The 19,542-nt window shown below is 35.4% G+C and overlaps 3 protein-coding genes across 3 annotated transcripts in view; 2 read left to right on the forward strand and 1 right to left on the reverse strand.

Moving 5' to 3' along the window:
- Positions 1 to 573: 573 nt before the first annotated feature.
- CAH9 (Carbonic anhydrase 9) lies at positions 574 to 7,748 on the forward strand. The gene is made up of 5 exons (XM_076115783.1): positions 574 to 732; positions 5,286 to 5,489; positions 6,154 to 6,425; positions 6,805 to 7,035; positions 7,315 to 7,748. Exons 1-5 carry the CDS (start codon positions 684 to 686, stop codon positions 7,519 to 7,521), a joined length of 963 nt encoding a protein of 320 aa, XP_075971898.1. The 5' UTR covers positions 574 to 683; the 3' UTR covers positions 7,522 to 7,748.
- Vha14-1 (V-type proton ATPase subunit Vha14-1) lies at positions 7,746 to 11,489 on the reverse strand. The gene is made up of 5 exons (XM_076115784.1): positions 11,330 to 11,489; positions 11,124 to 11,205; positions 9,670 to 9,875; positions 9,314 to 9,337; positions 7,746 to 7,840 (listed from the first exon to the last, which is right to left on the reverse strand). Exons 1-5 carry the CDS (start codon positions 11,381 to 11,383, stop codon positions 7,808 to 7,810), a joined length of 399 nt encoding a protein of 132 aa, XP_075971899.1. The 5' UTR covers positions 11,384 to 11,489; the 3' UTR covers positions 7,746 to 7,807.
- Positions 11,490 to 11,858: 369 nt separating this feature from the next.
- The window catches only part of LOC142973783 (pre-mRNA-processing factor 17), a 43,125-nt gene continuing 35,441 nt past the window's right edge, over positions 11,859 to 19,542 (forward strand). Inside the window, exons 1-10 of the mRNA XM_076115785.1 lie at positions 11,859 to 12,151; positions 12,540 to 12,810; positions 13,289 to 13,448; positions 13,906 to 14,021; positions 14,314 to 14,417; positions 14,643 to 14,750; positions 15,146 to 15,254; positions 15,810 to 15,964; positions 16,315 to 16,448; positions 17,510 to 17,731. Of these exons, the coding sequence (XP_075971900.1) occupies positions 11,978 to 12,151; positions 12,540 to 12,810; positions 13,289 to 13,448; positions 13,906 to 14,021; positions 14,314 to 14,417; positions 14,643 to 14,750; positions 15,146 to 15,254; positions 15,810 to 15,964; positions 16,315 to 16,448; positions 17,510 to 17,731 (1,553 nt within the window). The 5' untranslated portion in view covers positions 11,859 to 11,977. The remainder of the gene's footprint in view (positions 12,152 to 12,539; positions 12,811 to 13,288; positions 13,449 to 13,905; positions 14,022 to 14,313; positions 14,418 to 14,642; positions 14,751 to 15,145; positions 15,255 to 15,809; positions 15,965 to 16,314; positions 16,449 to 17,509; positions 17,732 to 19,542) is intronic.

The raw sequence follows: 19,542 nt of genomic DNA on the forward strand, positions 1-19,542 counted from the left end.
AAGTGTCAGATAACCAAAATAGATTAAATAACAGCAGATGTGTGAAAAAATCTACCAAGATTCCGTCTGATAAGCTATTTGATACTCATCCAGAAGAAGTGAAACCGGCCTTTAGTAATACATCAAGCTTAACTTTATGGGTTGTCAGTTAGATTGCGACAGTCCCTGAATAGATCTCGAGGACTAGCACCTAGCATTTGCTTTGTGCGATACACTTACGACCTAGGTCCTAAAGCGATAGAACAAGCATATATCTAATAATCAGGTCGACTATAAGCCTACAGTCAACATGACATTTTTTTATATATTATTTGTGTATTTTTTGACACTTTGGATGGACATAAATATGTATATTATTATTCCACATTCGGCACATTATTTCCTTCCTTTTTCTGTCAACCTATTACACACGTATCCTATATTTATATTTATTGAATATATTTTAATATCCTTAAATATTTATTAAAATTTATCAGTACTATTGTAAAGACAACGGGTAAAATATACCGATGCGTCATTAGGGGTGTTAATTCTCACGTCGATGACGCGCCGGGCCATTGAAAACGCAGTGCTCAAGATGTGCTTGTGTAGTATATAAACCGCGGGCTGGCTGGCAGGAAGCACACACTTACCCATCGATTATAATCTTTTTTTTAATATTAAAATATTTTTAAAAAAGTGCAATGAGAACCACAGTTTTTACAACTGTCATCGCTATTTTGGCGGCAAATGGTAAGTTTATAAAAATAATTTGAAAATTTTAATTAAATTGCAGTGGCCATTCTGATAAAATATTAAGTGTATACTTATTATTTTTATCAATTAATAAATACAAATAATAAGTTAAGATAGTGCATATAAAATAAAGAGTGTTTTAAGAAAGAGTTATTAAAATTTTCTATGAAAAATATTTGATAATCATACTGCCAGTGAAATAAACAGAAAAATAAATTAATTTATATTCTAATTAACTATTTTTATAAACGTGGTTATAAATAACATCAGCAAATCGATACAAAACTACTTAACAAATTAGTTTGCTGAAAATAAAATAAAGTTATATGCAACACTGGATCATAAAAGTAGTGGGATGAACTAGACTAAGGTCAGATAATTGCAGCCTATCATAAACATAGATAAGTACGTGAATTTTAATCGTCAGTTAGGTAATGGAAGCATGCGAAAAACGCAGTATCTTCCTTTGATACGCCGGATCGCACAAACATCCGATTAAAACAGACAATGCTCGTCTAAACGTAAATAATATTTTGTACATTCTATACCTCTGGTATTTGGGTTTCCATTACAATTTCATGATACCATTTTCGTCAGAAATTGTTTTACTAGAAAGTAAATTAACCGATACATTTGTATACTTTACTAAATTACTATGATACGCTATCTTTTTTTTTTAATAATTCTCACTAAAAAACATTAGCTCAATGTCTGTATCTAACAAATTATTCTTTAATTTTTTATTATCTACGATATTTAAATTGTCAACCTAGTTTCAAAATCGAATTCTACAAAAAGGTCGAACGTAGGCTTAACTTTATTTATTTTGAAATACCCGTAAAATACTATCGGATCGTAAATAAAGCAATAAAAATTACTGTTAACTGCCAATATTTTTCTATTAAAAGCGAGAATGTGAAACACATATTGGTTTTGGTTCATTTGCGCCACATTAGTCGGAAATTAACTTATGAATTAGGTCTAATGTCGTAACGGTTTCAGGCGAGAAAATGTTGATTAAGTTCTTAACGACAATATCAGTTTGATTATGCCTCGCACGATCCGGTTGTCATAAATTAGACACCTCATAACATACCTACTCACAGGAAAACCCTTAATATGTCACTAAGACTTGAGCCCTCTTGTACTACGACCGGTCTACAGGAATCGAACTCGTGACACCTTGGTCATAGCGCCGCGCTTCGCTCTTATCTTGTTTATTAACCAAGTGCCTAACGTGAGTGTTGATTTAAAAAAATGAGCACTATCAAAACACTGGTCAACCTAACGTTAATTTCACAAACATTCTATTGAAATGATTAATTTAGTGTTAACCATCATTACTTTGTATAGCACGAAAATCAAACTCGAGACTTCACGTTCCACAGTGACTCCTTTACCTACACCAAAAATATAGAGCGATTCTCTTTATGAAAACTCCTATATGACAAAACCAACGCCAAACTCGCTAAAAAACCTACTTGCATAACTTTTTTTTATTAAATTGTCACATTAGATTATCCGTTGACCAACCGTTAAATCTACAATCTTGACCTAAAATATCTAACTCAGATATTATTAGATATAATCTATCAAAGGTCACACATATTTGCTTACACAAATATACATAAGTCTTTCCCAAATGCATTATAGGCGATAATTGTACTCATTCTATTATGTTGTGGAATTCGCTTGCTGTCACGAACTAATCTAATGTGATAACTTTTTATATCAAGCCAGTGATATTTAGTACTGGTTTTGTCACTTTTTCTATACCAATAATATTAATCATAAAATTTTGTAATAAATGAGACTGGCGACTAAAAATGGCGCGCAAATTAGGCCAAATATTGACAGCTGTCAAAGTTACGTGTTATTGATCATAGATTTATATTTGCGTAATACATTAAATTACAAGACCGCATATACATGCATAAATAAGTAATATCACGCCGTGTTCTTATAAGGGTAGGCACAAACCAAAGAACGCTCCTTGGTATGAACCTTACAAACTTCCCCTGCATTATTTACAAGACCACTTACCCCCGGTTTCTGAGTACATTTAGCGGTAGTTTATCTATTCAATACCGTTTAAACTCATAGAAAAAAACGCTATTGAATAAATAAACTACCGCTAAATGTACTCCGAAACCGGGGGTAAGCGATCTTGTTAGAGTAGTCATACAAAGGTCTATAGCGTAGCATAATTACAGGATGGCTAAAGTAATTACCTGCAGGCTTACGAATTGTAGCAATGCCACTAACTATTTACTCGTTATTTGGTCTTTATCTCAATAATGCTGATTGGTCCTACAGAGTTTTTTGATTTGGTATTTGGTGTTTTATTTCAATTATGCTGATTAGCCCTATAACGTATTTGGGCAAATCATTTGTCAAAAGGTTTTAAGATTCTGCATTACCAAAACAAACCTATATCTACTTAATCGTTATTTTTTGTGTCATTACTTTATTAAATGATGTATTTAAAAAAAAAAAACATCGCACCTTAGCACAGTCACTTAAATTTAGATTAACAAATAATTTTTCGTATCTATAGTGCGTCAGAATATGAATGTTAACAATGTCCCTCAAACATCCCTCATTAAAAAGACAAATTAACGCACTAAATAAGATCTCGATTTACATGCACTTGTTATTCACAACCTGTCTTTGGTCATAAAGTCTAGCTAGGATATTTAAATTCGTCCGTTTGATTGACATCCTCAGAAAATGTCCGGCATCATTCAAGCACTAGCAAAAAAATCGTATTCACATATTATGCGATCAGTTTTGCATAATTCGACATTCTTCTAGCATAAAAAATGTACGATTGTTGGCATAGAATTTGATTGTGCCGGTCGCATTAAGAATAATAAATTAGTTAACACTGGTTTTAAAATTTATTGACGACTTTTTATGTCTAATGAAACCATTTGTAAACGAACAACGTGCCCTTTTATGGGCTCGGCAATAAATGTATGTTTTGGATTAATACTAATTTGTCGATGCCTCATAATGATTAAAAAGTAACTGAGCAATTATGACAACATAATTATTAAGTAATTTGTTTCTTGTCATGGTAGAATAACTATTGAATAGGTTTTCCCCCTAGGATCTGAAAAGAGTGAAACTTATTTTTCTACTTTATTTTCTTTTAAAAAGACAACTCCCGTACTCCGTTGAGGCGCCCGTAGCCAGTTGCGCTCACCGGTCGGTAAACGATCTGTGGGTTAAGCAAACCTTGGCGCGGTCATTCCATAGATGGGTGACCGCATAGTGGTATTTGAACAGGGCGTCTCCGTGCTTCGGAGGGCACGTAAAAAGTCGGTCCCGGTTGTTGTCAATAAGATAACAGTCGTTAAGCCACGTCAAAGGCCTTCGGGCGGTTTGAACAACTTTGACACTAGGTTGACCACTAACCATACGATAAGAAGAAGACTCCCGTACTAATTTCTCTTGCATCGCGGGTACTTTTATAACTATACAAACGACGGACACAACGTACAATCATTCCCGAAACAGCTATTTGGGAATCGCACAAATATTTGTTCCGTGTGGGAATCGAACCAACGACCTTTCGACGCATTAGTAGTGGCGTGGCGACCACCTTAACTTCACCACGAAGCCCGTCATTTACAACCCTTATTTGAAAATATAGATTTAATTACTAATAACAGAATGTCAACTATTTAATAACGATTAAACATGTAATTGTTGATATTCTACAACAGTTTGTTTACTTATGTCATTGTGAAACAATGTAGTAATATTATCATAACATATCGATACAAATGAGATAATACATTGTTTTAATAATATTGAATTGAATCTCGATACATGTTATGAGAAAGTTTATGTTATAAAAATAAACAATGTTACTATTTTTAAATTGATTGAGTCACTATGTTTATAATAGGATGCTCTCGGCACCTTACCGCGAAGTTATGCGACCAAATATAGCTATACAGTTCTATCGAATCGACCACTGCTCTGAACAGAAATTATAGAGCCTAATAAGGACTTATAAAAGGCAAACATTCTCTGAAGTCTACTCACTGGTTAATATGTATGACAACAAATGGTCATGTATTTTGAATGCACGCTTTCGTCTGCTAAAAAGTGAACTATTGAGGTGTTCAAAACATTTGCAAAAGAGATCAATAGTTTTTTTTCTATTTCTATTGATGAAAAAAGTAACTACAATCCTAGTGATAGTGTATGCGACTGCAAATCACAAGAACTTGGAAATATTTGAATGCTAGTTCTGAATTTAGCAACGTTCCCGAAGTGTGCCCATAGGCTTGTCCCTTATTACATGGGACTAACATTCTAAGTGGATATAGATATACCTACCTAACTATACCTTCGGAAAAAAGCGAATTCAGGCTAAAAGCTTCTCTTTTTACATCACTTTTATCCGGTACCGGAATAAATCCGAAATTGTGTAAAATCTGTGCCTACAAAAGCTTTATCTAGAATCTACAACTGCCGTTGAGTAAAGAAGCTTCTTTTAGATTATAAACATACCTAAAGCTTGCTTCTATTTCCAGTATCCACCGCTCTTGGCTGGGGCTACCGAGCCTCGGATCAGAGACGATGGGCCGTCCTCCACCCAGCATGCGGAGGTCGCCAGCAATCTCCCATAGCCATCGCAGCCAGACAAGCCATCCCCATCTCTATCCCTGCCATGGAACTCATCGGCTATCAGAACCCATTGCCTGGACCGTTGACCATCACTAACAATGGACATTCAGGTAAGAAGACAAAAAAAAACAAGAGAAAAACAGAAGCATAGCAGTGCGATCGACATTTGTTTCATGACGAACGACGATCGACAACTTAGAAATAAATTATAATAATAAATAAATAATAAATTTAACCCATTAATGTCCCACTGCTGGGCAAGGGTCTCCTCCCGTAATGAGGGAGGGGTTAGGCCTTGAGTCCACCACGCTGGCCAAGTGCGGGTTGGGGACTTAGAATGCCCTCAATAAATGTTTTAAACATATTTTAGTCATGCAAGGTTTCCTCACGATGTTTTCCTTCACCGTTGGAGCATGTGATAATTATTTCTAATACACACATAACTTCGAAAAGTCATTGGTGTGTTGCCTCGGGTTCGAACCTGCGACCACTGGCGTGGGAGGTGTCAACTTATACCACTCGGCTATCACTGCCTGATAAAGAAATAAATTATGATAGGGAAAAGTTTCTTGTCTAAAATTTTGATGAGTTATGTTTAATCTAACTAGTTGGAAATGTGTGTTTTAAAGGAAAAAGGACGCGGTAAACTTGGCAAATTACAAGCAAAACTAAAAAAATACAAATGAATGCGAAACAGTTAGATACTTGAATCAAAAATCTTATAACTGAAACGAAACTTTGCGTTAATTGTAGTACTTATTTGTTATTTTCCAGTGGCGCTCACTATACCGAAATACAGTTCCGAAGAAGAAAAGAAAGGATTCCGTCTGCCTTACATCTTCGGCGGGCCTTTAGACAATGAGTATGAGATCGAAGGTCTCCACTTCCACTGGGGTGACAAGAACAACCGTGGTTCAGAACATACCCTGAACGATATGCGTCTCCCTCTTGAGATGCACATCATTCATAGGAACAAGAAATATAGGAATCTCGCCGAAGCTTTGCAACATCCTGACGGTCTTTGCGTGCTTGCTTTCTTCTATCAGGTAAATGGCTTGACATTTTTGAAAGGCTACTTGTCACAATACAAAATTATTAGATAAGTATGTGGTCTTTTCGAAATGAAATCAATTGTACCTATTTCGTATGACTGCGATTTCAATAGTGATTTAGAATCTCAAGAACGATTCAGGCTAGTGCCTGCTAAAATAAAATACTAGGTTCGCTTTTGGTTACATATTGCTGTTTACAATTAGGTTGTCTATATGAAAAGCAACTTTTCTAAATTCATAGACAGTTCTAAGGACTCAAATACCTTTCAAAAACAAAGTTATAATATAACAACACCAATTAAGACATACCAACTATTTATTAATCAATTGACTCCAGATATATCAATACTTAAAATCTACCCTCCAATTCCAGGTGGTTGAATTCGACGCAAAACTCCTCACGCCGATCGTGAAGAACTTATCTGCTATAGAGAACTACAACACCAGTATGCAGCTGCCCCACACCTTCTCCCTGTCGTCCATCCTGTCCGGCCTCGACACTGAGCGGTTCTACACCTACAAGGGCTCCCTCACCACGCCCCCTTGCGCCGAGGCCGTCACATGGGTCGTGTTCTCTGATTACTTGCCGATCTCCGTCTTCCAGGTAAGATTGTACTACTATTTTGAATTGAAGAGCGGATGAAAATATCACGTATTAGGAGCAGAAGGAGCTAGGTATCATAACTATCCTGAAGTTAAATTGTATAGAATTTCAATCAGCTGCCAAGAGCCTTTAGTGCGTCGACGATTATTGCACTGTCCCTTAGTTTTGACAAATGCTGATAAATTATAGTTCCAGGAGTCCAGGATGCTGCTTATTGCTTAGTTCTGAGATTTGTGACGTCATTGGTAACCTTTCTAACTGAATCACGTGTTTCCACAGATGGACAACTTCCGTGGTCTCCTCTCCAACCTGAACCTGCCTCTTGTGGACAACTTCAGGCAGCTTCAACCGCTCTTCGGGCGTCGTATATTCGTCCGCATCACTTCGAAGAATCCCAAGTTTAAGAAAACCAAGCTTCACTATTCCAAGTGGGACTGGGTTGGACACAAGAAGGCAGAGAATGATGTCGCCGAGTTCGACGAATAAACATCCAAAGTATTCCATATTCCAAAAGTATTAAGACTCGAAGCTCATCTAATCCCACGCTGACATTCCATTACGGGTATTTATAGGTCAACACCAAATAATTGGGTAAATGTTACCATTTAATTGTTTTTTTTTATCTATGGTTGTGTGCACTGTATTATAATGTATGTGTATGAGTATTTTAGTGTAAGTTTGTTAATAATCTTTAAAATAAAAATTAAATATTACTTTTGTTATTTTTATTGTGCTATAAATAGTTTTAGAGGATAACAATATTTGGAATATATTATGTTGCGTAGTTGTCAGAGCCGAACATAGACTGAAAAATAAAAAAAATAAGTTGAGACATAATTCTCACATGACAAAAGTAGAAACAAAAAAAAATTTTACTCACTCGTTGATCGCAAAGAACACCACAGCACACCACTCATTTGCTTTTAATTAGTAAAAACAATCGTATCAAATACAACATGGTATGATATACAACACTTTTATCATTTCTTGACACACCCACACTATTCAAGGGATGATTTTTTACAAAACGGGCATGGGAATTCATGATACAATGCCAAAAGTCCAAATGAACACAACTCTGCAATTTGAACACAACACATGCTTATGTTAAAACCACGTTTTGTAACATTTATATTTATAACAACAGCTAATAACAATTTAGAATTTTTACATGTTTTATTTTTACAACTGTCACTTCAATGGCATTTATACAAATTACGCATCTTAATGTTTATTGTTTATTCCTATTTTCAAATAACAAATTGCCAATTTATAATCATAATGGTCTTCTTTTGTACAGTTTATGTACGAGTGCTCAGACTCCGTAGTTATTTAAAGTGGAGCGACAAAAAGAAACACGATATTATAATTAGTAATTCATCTCAATTGTGCTGCTTACAAAAGCACAGTAGGCCAATGTAAAATACCAAATTTTACATTGGCTCACTGCAGTTGTAGTTTCTAGCACAAATAGCTTTTTGTGCTCCACAAAAAATAACATACCTCAGTGTCTAGGCATCATACATTGTATAATTCCAATTCAAAACTCCAATCTCGAAACACATTGTTAGTTCATCACAATCTCAAAAAAGCAGCATCGCCAAATTCAGAAAAAAAGAAAATAAAACAACAAACTGATATTTTATATTCTATAATACAACTTCAACAAATCTATACAAGTTAATAATCTGTATTATTATTATATTTTAGGATGAAATTGCAGTAAAGACGTCTCTACGTTTAAGCCAATATAATATTTGATAATAATGTAGGTTATATAATAGCAACACTAAAACGCCTTTATTGTAATTCCAACCTTACATTTCAATAATTTATCACATTAAAATAATGGTTTCATTCGGGGTAATCTATGATTATAAACGTAAAAGATATTTTTAATATTACGCGTTGAACAATAGCACCGGTATAGATAGATTTTTGTAGCACGAATGGAAAAACGCGGAGTGTATTTTCCCGCCACTGGCAGTACTTTTGACAAATGTCAAAAATTCAAAATGGAGTCGCACAGATTTTTTTGCAATAACGCATGTTTATAGCCATTTATTTCTCTTTTACGTATATAATTATAGAGCATAACAGTTAAAATAGATCTTTTGTGGGAAGTGGAATGTATTAGTGAACTGATTTAGTTTAAATTGCACACTGAAGAGAGATGGTCACAATGTTAGTTTTAGTTGGCGTTCAACAGATGGCGTATTTACATTTGCCGGTCTGCAAGACAAACTGTATCATGCAATAAATATTAGTTTTAGCGTACCAAGTCTTCTGGGTTGAACATGCCCTGAAACAAAAAGAAAGGTATGATTAAAATTGACATAAACAGTATGTTGACGTTTTTCTTTGTGATGTTAACCTAAATCTTATAAGATTCTTGGCAGCATTTGCCGATGCAAGACGGAATAGAAAGATCCGATGCAATCTTAAAAATAGTTAGGTCAGCAATGGTCTATTTGTCATTCTATAATGTGGAGCCTCTCAGCCTAATGTGTTGGTATTCAATTACTTTGCCCTATACAAATAGGCTCGGTTTTTGATAGGAGTTAACAACTTTTATTAAAATAATATGTCTGAGTGAAGTGCTTGACTTAATTAGCAGTAAGTTAGTAAACTTACCTTAGCGCGACGTAGAATGGAGTCCTTGCTGGCGTCATAAGGATGATCTTTGGACGGGATCTCGAGCACGGCGGGCACGGGGGCCGTGTGCGCGTCGATCACGTGTCTGATCATCTCGGCCACGTTCTGGTTGATCAGGATGATGTCGATGTCGTCGCGCTTCACGAAACGCTTGAAGCATTCCTCGATCTCACTGACAGCAGTGTCTGGAATATCGGAAATTAGATATTTAATATGGACATTTAATATTATATAATAATTATGGTTTTCACAATTTTAAAATGTTGTTAAAAGTTAACAAATTACAGGGTACTTAGAATAAAATTACTATATGAAATAAAAAATTTCAGTTTGCAAAGGGGTAAGATCTAACAAAATCCATACTATCCATACTAATACTATAAATGCGAAAGTAACTCTGTCTGTCTGTCTGTCTGCTACTCAATCACGCCTAAACTACTGAACCAATTTGCATGAAATTTGGTATGGAGATATTTTGATACCAAAGAAAGGACATAGGCTATGTATCATCACGCTACGACCAAAAGGAGCAGAGTACCAGTAATTAATGTTACAAAAACGGGGATAAATTTCACCCATTCTCTCTTATTGGACGCAAGCGAAGTTGCGCGGGTCAGCTAGTATTGTATAAATATTAAAATAAAAAAAAAGTGTTATTCATTGAAGTCAGTTAAAATGTAATTATATTGTCTGGGCTCTTGAGTTGGCTAAAGAAGTAAGTAAAGGATTAATTTCAAAACTTAGTGCAGATGATAAGTGTAATAATAAAAAGTAAAATGTTTGCATAGCACTGGAATATGACGAGATGCGATGATAGTGAGGTAGTAGCACTAGCAAAGTGCTTGTTCAGAATATTTAGGGTGCGCTCCCAATAATAAATCACACGGTGGCTTTAATGGATATATGGATATAAGTATCACTAACACAAAATACCTGCTTGGAAATATAATTTTATAAACAATTGAAGCATAATTTTTAACATACAGTTGCAATTTTTTTACTTTACAGCATTGGTTTGCTGTACATATAGAATTTCATTTCCTGATACAGTACCAAAAACTTCGACATTTATTAGGTGCAAGACTTTACAATGTGTAGTCAGTCTAAAGGAGCATTATGAGTACTTCGTAATATTCAAGGGTAGATAGTCAACTGCCTGATTTAACAATGTTTGTATAAAAATATAATGTGTGTATTATTGTTAACTTTTATCACTGTTAAATTCTTCACACAACTTTGAAAATGTACTCAAACATGTAACTGGGTAGTACTGAACATAGAATTATGCTGTTTGGTACACATGACCCGAATACTTGACATATAACATTCTCACCTAGGAAGCAGCGAGAATAGTAATATAAGAAACCTATATCCTGCATTACTGTTACTTGACCAGATAGGAAGGATCTCTTGGATAAAACTAAAGTACTTACTCTTGTCAACAACCATGAAGTTGGGGTGCCTGTTTTTGTTAATTTCGCCGATTCCACCCAGCAGGAAGCCAACGCATGTGTCCTGAAACCGAACGAAAGGTATGCAAAGTTAAATGAGGCCCTAATTACTTAAGAAATTAGCCTGAAACATGACAATCTTCTACGACGGATATAAGTCAAAATTTCATGTGTAATTCATTACATACCTCATCTCCGATGACGCTGATCAATTTGCCCTTAACTGCTGCGTGTAAAGCCATATTTTATGTGTTTTTCTTTATTTTTATTGTATTTTTGAAAATATGAGCTGTCACAAGGGCTCGTCACCTGACTTATGGATTTTTGGGTGTGCGGATGGCAGCCTTGTCAAAACACGATTCTTCAAAGTTGCTCTATGACTTTGGTAAATTTTTCTTGTCTTTGGTTTTACATTTTTCTAGTTTTTTCCTTCTTAAGCAGCGCATAATAGCATCTTAACTCGTCAAGCAAACTAATCTATCTTGTGTAAATATTGGCTTAAATAGTTTTTTCGACCTCTGGAGGCTGCAACAAAAAACTGAGAACATTTTTGCCTATTCTTCTAATTTCTAGGCGAAACATAAGCCGTCATTGACATTTGTCAATGCCAAGCTAAATGTTCCATAACAAAAACGTTTATCTATTTTTGGCATAAAATGTTTGTTGTCTCTTTTTAACATGCACAAACATATCTCTCCATCTTAGTTTTTCATTGACTTCACATTCAACAACGTGATATGACGCTTCGAATTAAGTTTTCTATTTTGATTCATTTTGTTTGTGTACTTTAGTCAATTTAGTTAAATAGTTGTTAAGTTAAATAGTTACTAGACACAATGTTGAATATACAAAACTACGGTAGCAGTTCTGAGGACGAGGGAGGCGATGATACGGGGGTCGCAAAGGAACACAGTAATGAGAAGTTGTTGACGCATCTGAAACCTGTCGATCAGAACTATTCTGTGGCCAAATCGCTACAAATATGTGCTGCACCGGTTGTAATGCCCACGGTAAGGATATAATCGTGTTATAATTTAATTAAAAATGTTTACAACCTCAAACACTCCTCTCTGGGTTAAACAACAATGTTTGTTTATCATTGAACTTTGTGGGTTTCTACCTACTATTAGTAATCTGAGATATGATTATTGATTAATTATGTCTCAAACTGAGTATTTCATAATATCAAGTAATGTACTAAGTTTATGGACACTAAAATACATCAAAATATGATGATTCTGATTGTACATCTTACTTTTTAACCACAATAGAGCTTTGCTACCCAAATATAAGTTTCAAATGCTTGTCTGCCATTTTATTAACTACCTCATACATAAGCCTATAGAAATTGTATCAATATAATTTGTGTTATAAACATAAATTTCGTAATAATTTCAGAACAATGATGACACAAGAGTACTAATACCAAACAATGAGGAACTAATGCACAATCCTAAGTATGAAGAGTTATACACACCTTCATACGGTCCAGAGAATCCATTTCAAACGCAACAAATGAAAGCCAACAGAAACATGTTGTCCGGTTATGTAGAGAAGGCACATATAAGTGACTTCCAGTTTGAGAATCAGAGAAGAACTTTTACGAGTTACGGGTATGCGGTTGACCCTTCTACTGATGGCGATGTGGGGAATGGAGATGCTATTGTTGGTGAGTTGAAGCTCATGTTATGCTTGTTATGTAGGAATTAAATCCTTTTAGGAAAATCATGATAGGGTTTAGATACCTTTTTCTTTTTTATGAAGCCTCTTTCTGTGTCCCACTGCTGAGCAAAGGCCTCTTCTCTAGACTTCCAGACTTTGATACCTAACAAGAGAATTTTGAAATGGCTTTCTAATATTGTATCAATATCTGCAACATTGTGGATATATTTGTAGGAGTCTTTAATTAATATGACATAGTATGTTAATCTTTTTATCCCAAGAGCATATACATGTGATTAAGGTTTTACTGTAACCTAATCTTTCAGTTAAAAACCACTACAGTATAGTAAACACTTTGAGGTGATTCTTAGCAGTTTTCTAATGCTATGGGTGTTACCAGCACTCAGTATTGTCTGATAAACATCCAAAGTACTTTAAATCATACTTAACTCAATTAACAAAACTTTATTTTCATATATTTTCAGTATCAGCAATGGTAACAGCCCCGGAGGAGTCTGAAGGCAAGTCAGTGTTTGAGACCATAAAGAAGAGACCTCTAGACAAAAAGAAAAGAAACAGAAATGATAATCCTGAGGATGTGACTGGGTTCTTAGGACCTTGGGGAGGCTATGTAGGGGAACAGAGGTAACACAGTAATGCATTGTTTTCTTAGTACAGGACCACTTTTATATTATACTTGCTAGCAAGGACCACTTCGTCTTGTATATTAAAAATAAGGTTTAATAATCATCCTGAAAATGTTTCTTTTTAAAATCAATCGTGGACCATATTTTGACTTCCACGGACCACTGGTGGGAACCCCAGGTTTATAGGATAATAAACCTTTGCTAAGTAGTGGCATTATGTGGTTTAAGACAGACTGCTATGTCCAAGCTTGCTATGTGTTCTGATTTATATTTTTATTGTGAAGTGAATACACATGCAGCAGAGTCTTTCCATTTAAAAATGTTTAATTTCTCTCTAATAATGAACTATTTACTATACTCATTGGCATTGGCTGGTCATCCTAGAATGATCTCCTTCTGTTTATAGTTAAGGAGTTGCATGTCTTAAGTTATCTTATATATCTTAACATTTTCAGAGTAATGAGGCCAGAAGGTGATGAAGCTAAGGAACTGGCTGAGATAGTCGCCAAACGACAAAAGAAGGGCAAGGTTGATGAAGACAAACCTTTGGAGGAGAAGTCTATATTCCATAGTAAGTAGTTACCTAATATATTTTACACTCATACTTATCAAAATACTTTGTTCATCACAAAGTAAAGCTTGTATAGATACAGCATTGTTCAAAATGACTATAACCACTGTTATATAAATCAGATCAGATCAACAGTGAGCTATAATACTAAACTACTGCTACTAAAACTAGTTAACAGTCATTATTTTTAGACTATAGTAGTCTAGTCATTTTAAATTAATCTAGGTGCTCTTACCCTAAGGTATTATACTTGCTTGTTTTGTTTAAAAATGTCTATCATTTTGTGTTTTAGTCGACAACCCGACGGACTATCAAGGCAGGTCGTGGATAGAGGCGCCGCGTAGTGAAACACAACTCAGGAGCGACACACCACCCGACAAATGCTTCCTACCTAAAGTAAGTAAAGACGAGGCATAAACTGAAGAACTCTTTACGAGAATGATTAAGCTTTGCTTTGTATCATATTGTATCTGTTACCGATAAACGTCTGGTTAAATAACTTAACAGTTGTAAAAGAACACCAAACCCTAGGCCTATATTATGCTTCTATTAAGTAGAAAGTATAAGTTGGGTTTGCTGATAATGGGATTTATTATTAGACCAATGTTTGTATGTTTGCAGGCCCACATCTTCACGTGGAAGGGTCACACGAAGGGCGTGGCGACAGTGCGCTGGTTCCCCAACACTGCGCATCTCATGCTGTCCGCCGGCATGGACTGTCGCGTCAAGGTAATATTCATTCAAAGGAATCATTTATGTAGTGTAAAAAGGCATGCAAAGTCCCCAACCTGTACTTGACTGTGTAGTGGACTCAAGACTCGACTCGAGGCCTGAAAATGTGCATTTACCTAATCATTTTAAATATTCTAAAAAGTACATTTGTCAAGAGCGAGATAGTACAGTTTACCTGATACAAATTGTACTGAATGCAAACGAAAATGAGTCAAGCGAGTTTTTTGCATGTCGTATAATAATATAACGACGTGCAAAAAACTCGCTTGACACATTTCACGATTTATATATACAATTTAATTTTCGAAAATGTTACTCTTTTATTCGTGCATTATATTAAGCATGACTTAAGAAATAATTGTAAATAACACTAATCTTGTATATTTCATCAGATCTGGGAAGTATATGGCGATCGTCGTTGTATAAGAACATACTTTGGACACAGACAAGCAGTCAGAGATGTCAACTTCAACAATACTGGCAAACAATTTCTATCTGCAGGTATGTAGTTATACAGCCTGCTACTAGATAACATGCGCATCTGTCAATAAAGCCTCTAGCTATTTACCAGTAAAGTAGCAGAAGAGACACATTGATTTCTGTTTTCGCTTTGTTCTTTCCACGTGTGACAGTAATAACAAATAATGGCAAATATCGGACAGAAGGTGGTGCAAAAAAACTTACATTTAGTAAGCTTTTTATTCTAATAACATACATAATGGGCGATATAGCGAGCAGTTACAGCAGAGTGGTATAAGTGGTTATGGTCGAACCCTAGGCAACGCACCAATGACCTTTCCAAGTTATATGTGTATTAGGAATAAATATCACTTATTCCAACGGTGAAGGAAAACATCTTGATACAACCTTGCATGCTTGAGGGCTCTTAAAAAGAATTCTTGAAGTTTTGCAAAGTCACTAACCCGCATTTGACTGGTGTGGTGGACTTAAGGCCAAACCCCTCCCTCATTATGGCGGGCGACCTTTGCCCAGCTGGGGGACATTGATCGATTAAATTTATTTTATACATCCTTAATAATATTTCTTGTATTACAGCATACGATCGCTACATAAAGCTATGGGACACGGAGACGGGCGAGTGTATATCCAGGTTCACATCCCGGAAGGTGCCGTACTGTGCTAAGTTTAACCCAGATGAAGACAAACAGAACCTCTTCGTAGCTGGCACGTCTGATAAGAAGATTATTTGTGTAAGTACCTACTACATGAGTACCATTAGATTTTTTTACTAAACATTATTTATAGTTTCAAATAGCTTAAAGTTTACTAGTTTTGTTTAGCGATGCAGGCCGCAGCCGGTAATGATAGAGCTTACTGCAAAAGTAGGCAGCACTAAGAGTTACAGTACTAGTTTGAGCGAAATCGATTGCGACATACGATTTGCGAAATGTCGCTTACCAGACGGTTTGAATTTTTAGTTGCTTTTTTGCGGTCTGCAATCGTTTGTTTTATATATTAGCTTTTGAATTTAGCGCTTTAGTGCTTGATCTAACATGACATAGAAAATGTGAATGATATTATTTATGTATTGTTGTTATAGTGGGACATCCGCAGCGGCGAGGTGGTGCAGGAGTACGACCGGCACCTGGGCGCCGTCAACACCATCACGTTCGTGGACGAGAACCGCCGCTTCGTCACCACCTCCGACGACAAGAGCCTGCGCGTCTGGGAGTGGTCAGTATATTACTTTTATGCTTTATTTTAATAAGTCTTAAAATCAATAGCAGCATTTCCTGCAGTCAATTGTATATCTAGGTCAACGTTTGATATTTTAAATGATGTTTAATAGAAATACAGAATAAGCGAGGGTTAAGATAGCAGGTCAGCTACTCGAAAAACTTATCCTGTTAACCTTTTTAGCAGGGTCCATTTACCTAGCAGTAGCAAAGCAGTAAACTAAAACTGGCCGTTAGGTATTAAAGGCTACAAGTTGCTGAAAATACATGGATGTACCATGTGTAGAAATTTTGTGTAACTTTAATAAATACTAAAAACAAAAGTGACTATATACCTAGTTTTATGTAAATCACAACTTATCCAAGTTTTAATAAATATCAGTTTGGAAAAAGCGAAATTATTTTATCAAATTCGCAGTACAATAGTGGAGGGCATCACACTTTTACACACTCGTGTATTAAACAAAGCTAATTAAAATTACATCAAACAATTACAAATGCACATAAATTACCTTTTGTAATTAAAAGATAATAAGGAATAATTAATATTCTAATGTACTGGAAAAACCTGAAAAGATTGTTTAATATTCTTTTCAATTTGCAATTTAATAATATGCTTTGCTCCTGTTTTTAAAAGGTATATCGGTTTAGGTATATGACTATACCCTCTATTTGGTGTATTCCAAGTTGTCCCCTCTACACTGTCACCCCATGGTCAAAGAGCAAGTCAGCTGGTCTGGGCAGTTGCCGACACCAGGGTGACAACTGGGAATTTTCTTCCTACTTTTATTCCCAGTTGTCACCCCGGGGGACAGTGTTAGAGGGAGGACAACAGGGAATATACCCTCTATTCTATTACCCTGAAAGTCCGGTGGGACTGATAACCGACACGACCGGTGAAAGGTCAAGTGTAGGACCCATAGCTTTACGATCGACACAAAGGTTCTTAATTTTAGGCAATACTGAGAATTTCTTGTTCGATCACCCATCCACAGACCAACCTCGGCAAGCGTAGCTTATCCTGAGAGATTAACATTGTATATACTATTCTTTCAACAGGGATATACCAGTAGACATGAAATACATAGCGGACCCATCGATGCATTCATTGCCGGCTGTGACGGTGTCACCTAACGGCAAGTGGCTTGCGTGCCAGTCGATGGACAACAAAGTGATCGTGTTCAGCGCTCTCAATAGATTCAAGATGAATAGGAAGAAGACTTTCAGTGGACATATGGTTGCTGGTTATGCTTGTTCAGTGGATTTCTCGCCTGATATGAGGTATGTAGAGTTACGTTTATTTATTTTAAGAGATCTTCTACTACCTTTATAACTTCTCCAGTACATAAAGGTGGAAATGATGTGTCACATGCGATATAAAACTTTGAGTAAATATTTAAAAATCACAAATTGGATCCATAGCTTAGTATCCTGGTATAGGAAATAAAAACTCTACTTCAAAGATATGTAGTGTCATATCTCCAAAATGGTAAATAATACGAACTTGTCGGCAAGGTGCCTATACCAGCTGGCTCACTCTTGACAGAATCGAAATCGATTCCAGAATCGAATTGGATTCGAGCTAGTGTCAAAATTGTACTCTCTTAAATTCCAAACTTAAATATGGTTAAAAGCTGTTTCTAAAATGAAACTAATTAGACTGTTTCATTCTAAATTTCATTTTGAATCAGGTCTACGCTGTTTTGGAATTTCAAAGTACGATCTAGTCATATGCTCGAATACGAAAGAAATCGAATTTGACTGTCGGCAGCACTTCAAACCACATGCCTGTTTCTTTGGATAAACGTCTGCCTAACAGCTTGTCGCCACGTAGTTATTTACTAATACATAACAATTACTTTTTTACATACTTACACAGTTGTATTAACATTACGTAAGACACAGATCAATATAAGTAACTTTCCAATGTGATCTCTTATATACTTTGGAACTAAGTAAATACTGACTTTATATGCCAATATTATTTACTAAACGTATTTGCGTTATATTCGACGTTTAAACAACCTAAGTAAAAAATTAAACAATTCGACTTTAGTTTTCAATTCGTGCCGATAGATGGCGTTACGTACATTTAAATTCTTAAATCCGTTTTATTTTCTCGGAACTTGAGTATTCAATGATAAAGTGGAAATAATTATATATTCTTCAAGTACATGCATGCTATTTGTAATTTAAATACATATCGCTTGTTATAAAAGACAGGTTTGATTCCAAATCCGGATGTACATAAGCATAAACCACAATTATTCCTATTAAAGGGATATAATAATCGAATAGAACTTTAAGTATACGTCAACGATTATTGGCGGCTTCTTACATGATTGAACCAACTACATTGTAAATGATTTATTTATAACATCACGACTGTTATGCTCAAACGTGTAGGTAGAGGTGTATGAAATACATCTACGCCTTGCTATAGTCCCATGTAATAGGCGGCGAGTCTATAGCCATTATACGTTCATAGTGAAAACTTGTAACTTTCTTAAAAGGTAAAACTTGTAAATGGCCTTCCATAATTTATACTATTATATTGTACACAAGCTGTAAGGTTTCTGAATATTAAAAAAAAAACAGACAGTAAAAATTCCTCTGGATGGATGAGACAAGCAGAGGACCGTATAAAGTGGCGTGCTGAGGGGGAGGCCTACACTCAACAGGGGGTGGATACAGGCTGATTAGATAGATAGATAGATAGAAAAAGTCCTCTACCACTTTTCATAAGATTCTACGCTGTTATATTTACCGAATTTTATAATACTAGTAACAGTAAAAAAATCTATTAATTACTACAAATCGTTATAAAATTGCTCTAATTCTAGTAGTTCAACGGAAGTCAGTACTTATTTGAATATAAATAGTATTTATAATGTCTTTACGTAAATATGGCGAAGTATTTAAACACGTGCATTACGAAATTCCATTAAAAGCCACGTGCTCGAAGATATTCCAGTTTATTGACTTTTTATTCATATTTAAATACGTATAAAACAGTCAGGCAATGAATCCTCGATGTTTATACATTTTCGATTAAAAATTTCTTAACTAAAACAGAGATAGGTAATTTGTTT

The sequence above is a fragment of the Anticarsia gemmatalis genome, chromosome 6 (genome assembly GCF_050436995.1).
Source record: "Anticarsia gemmatalis isolate Benzon Research Colony breed Stoneville strain chromosome 6, ilAntGemm2 primary, whole genome shotgun sequence".
NCBI lineage: Eukaryota > Metazoa > Arthropoda > Insecta > Lepidoptera > Erebidae > Anticarsia > Anticarsia gemmatalis.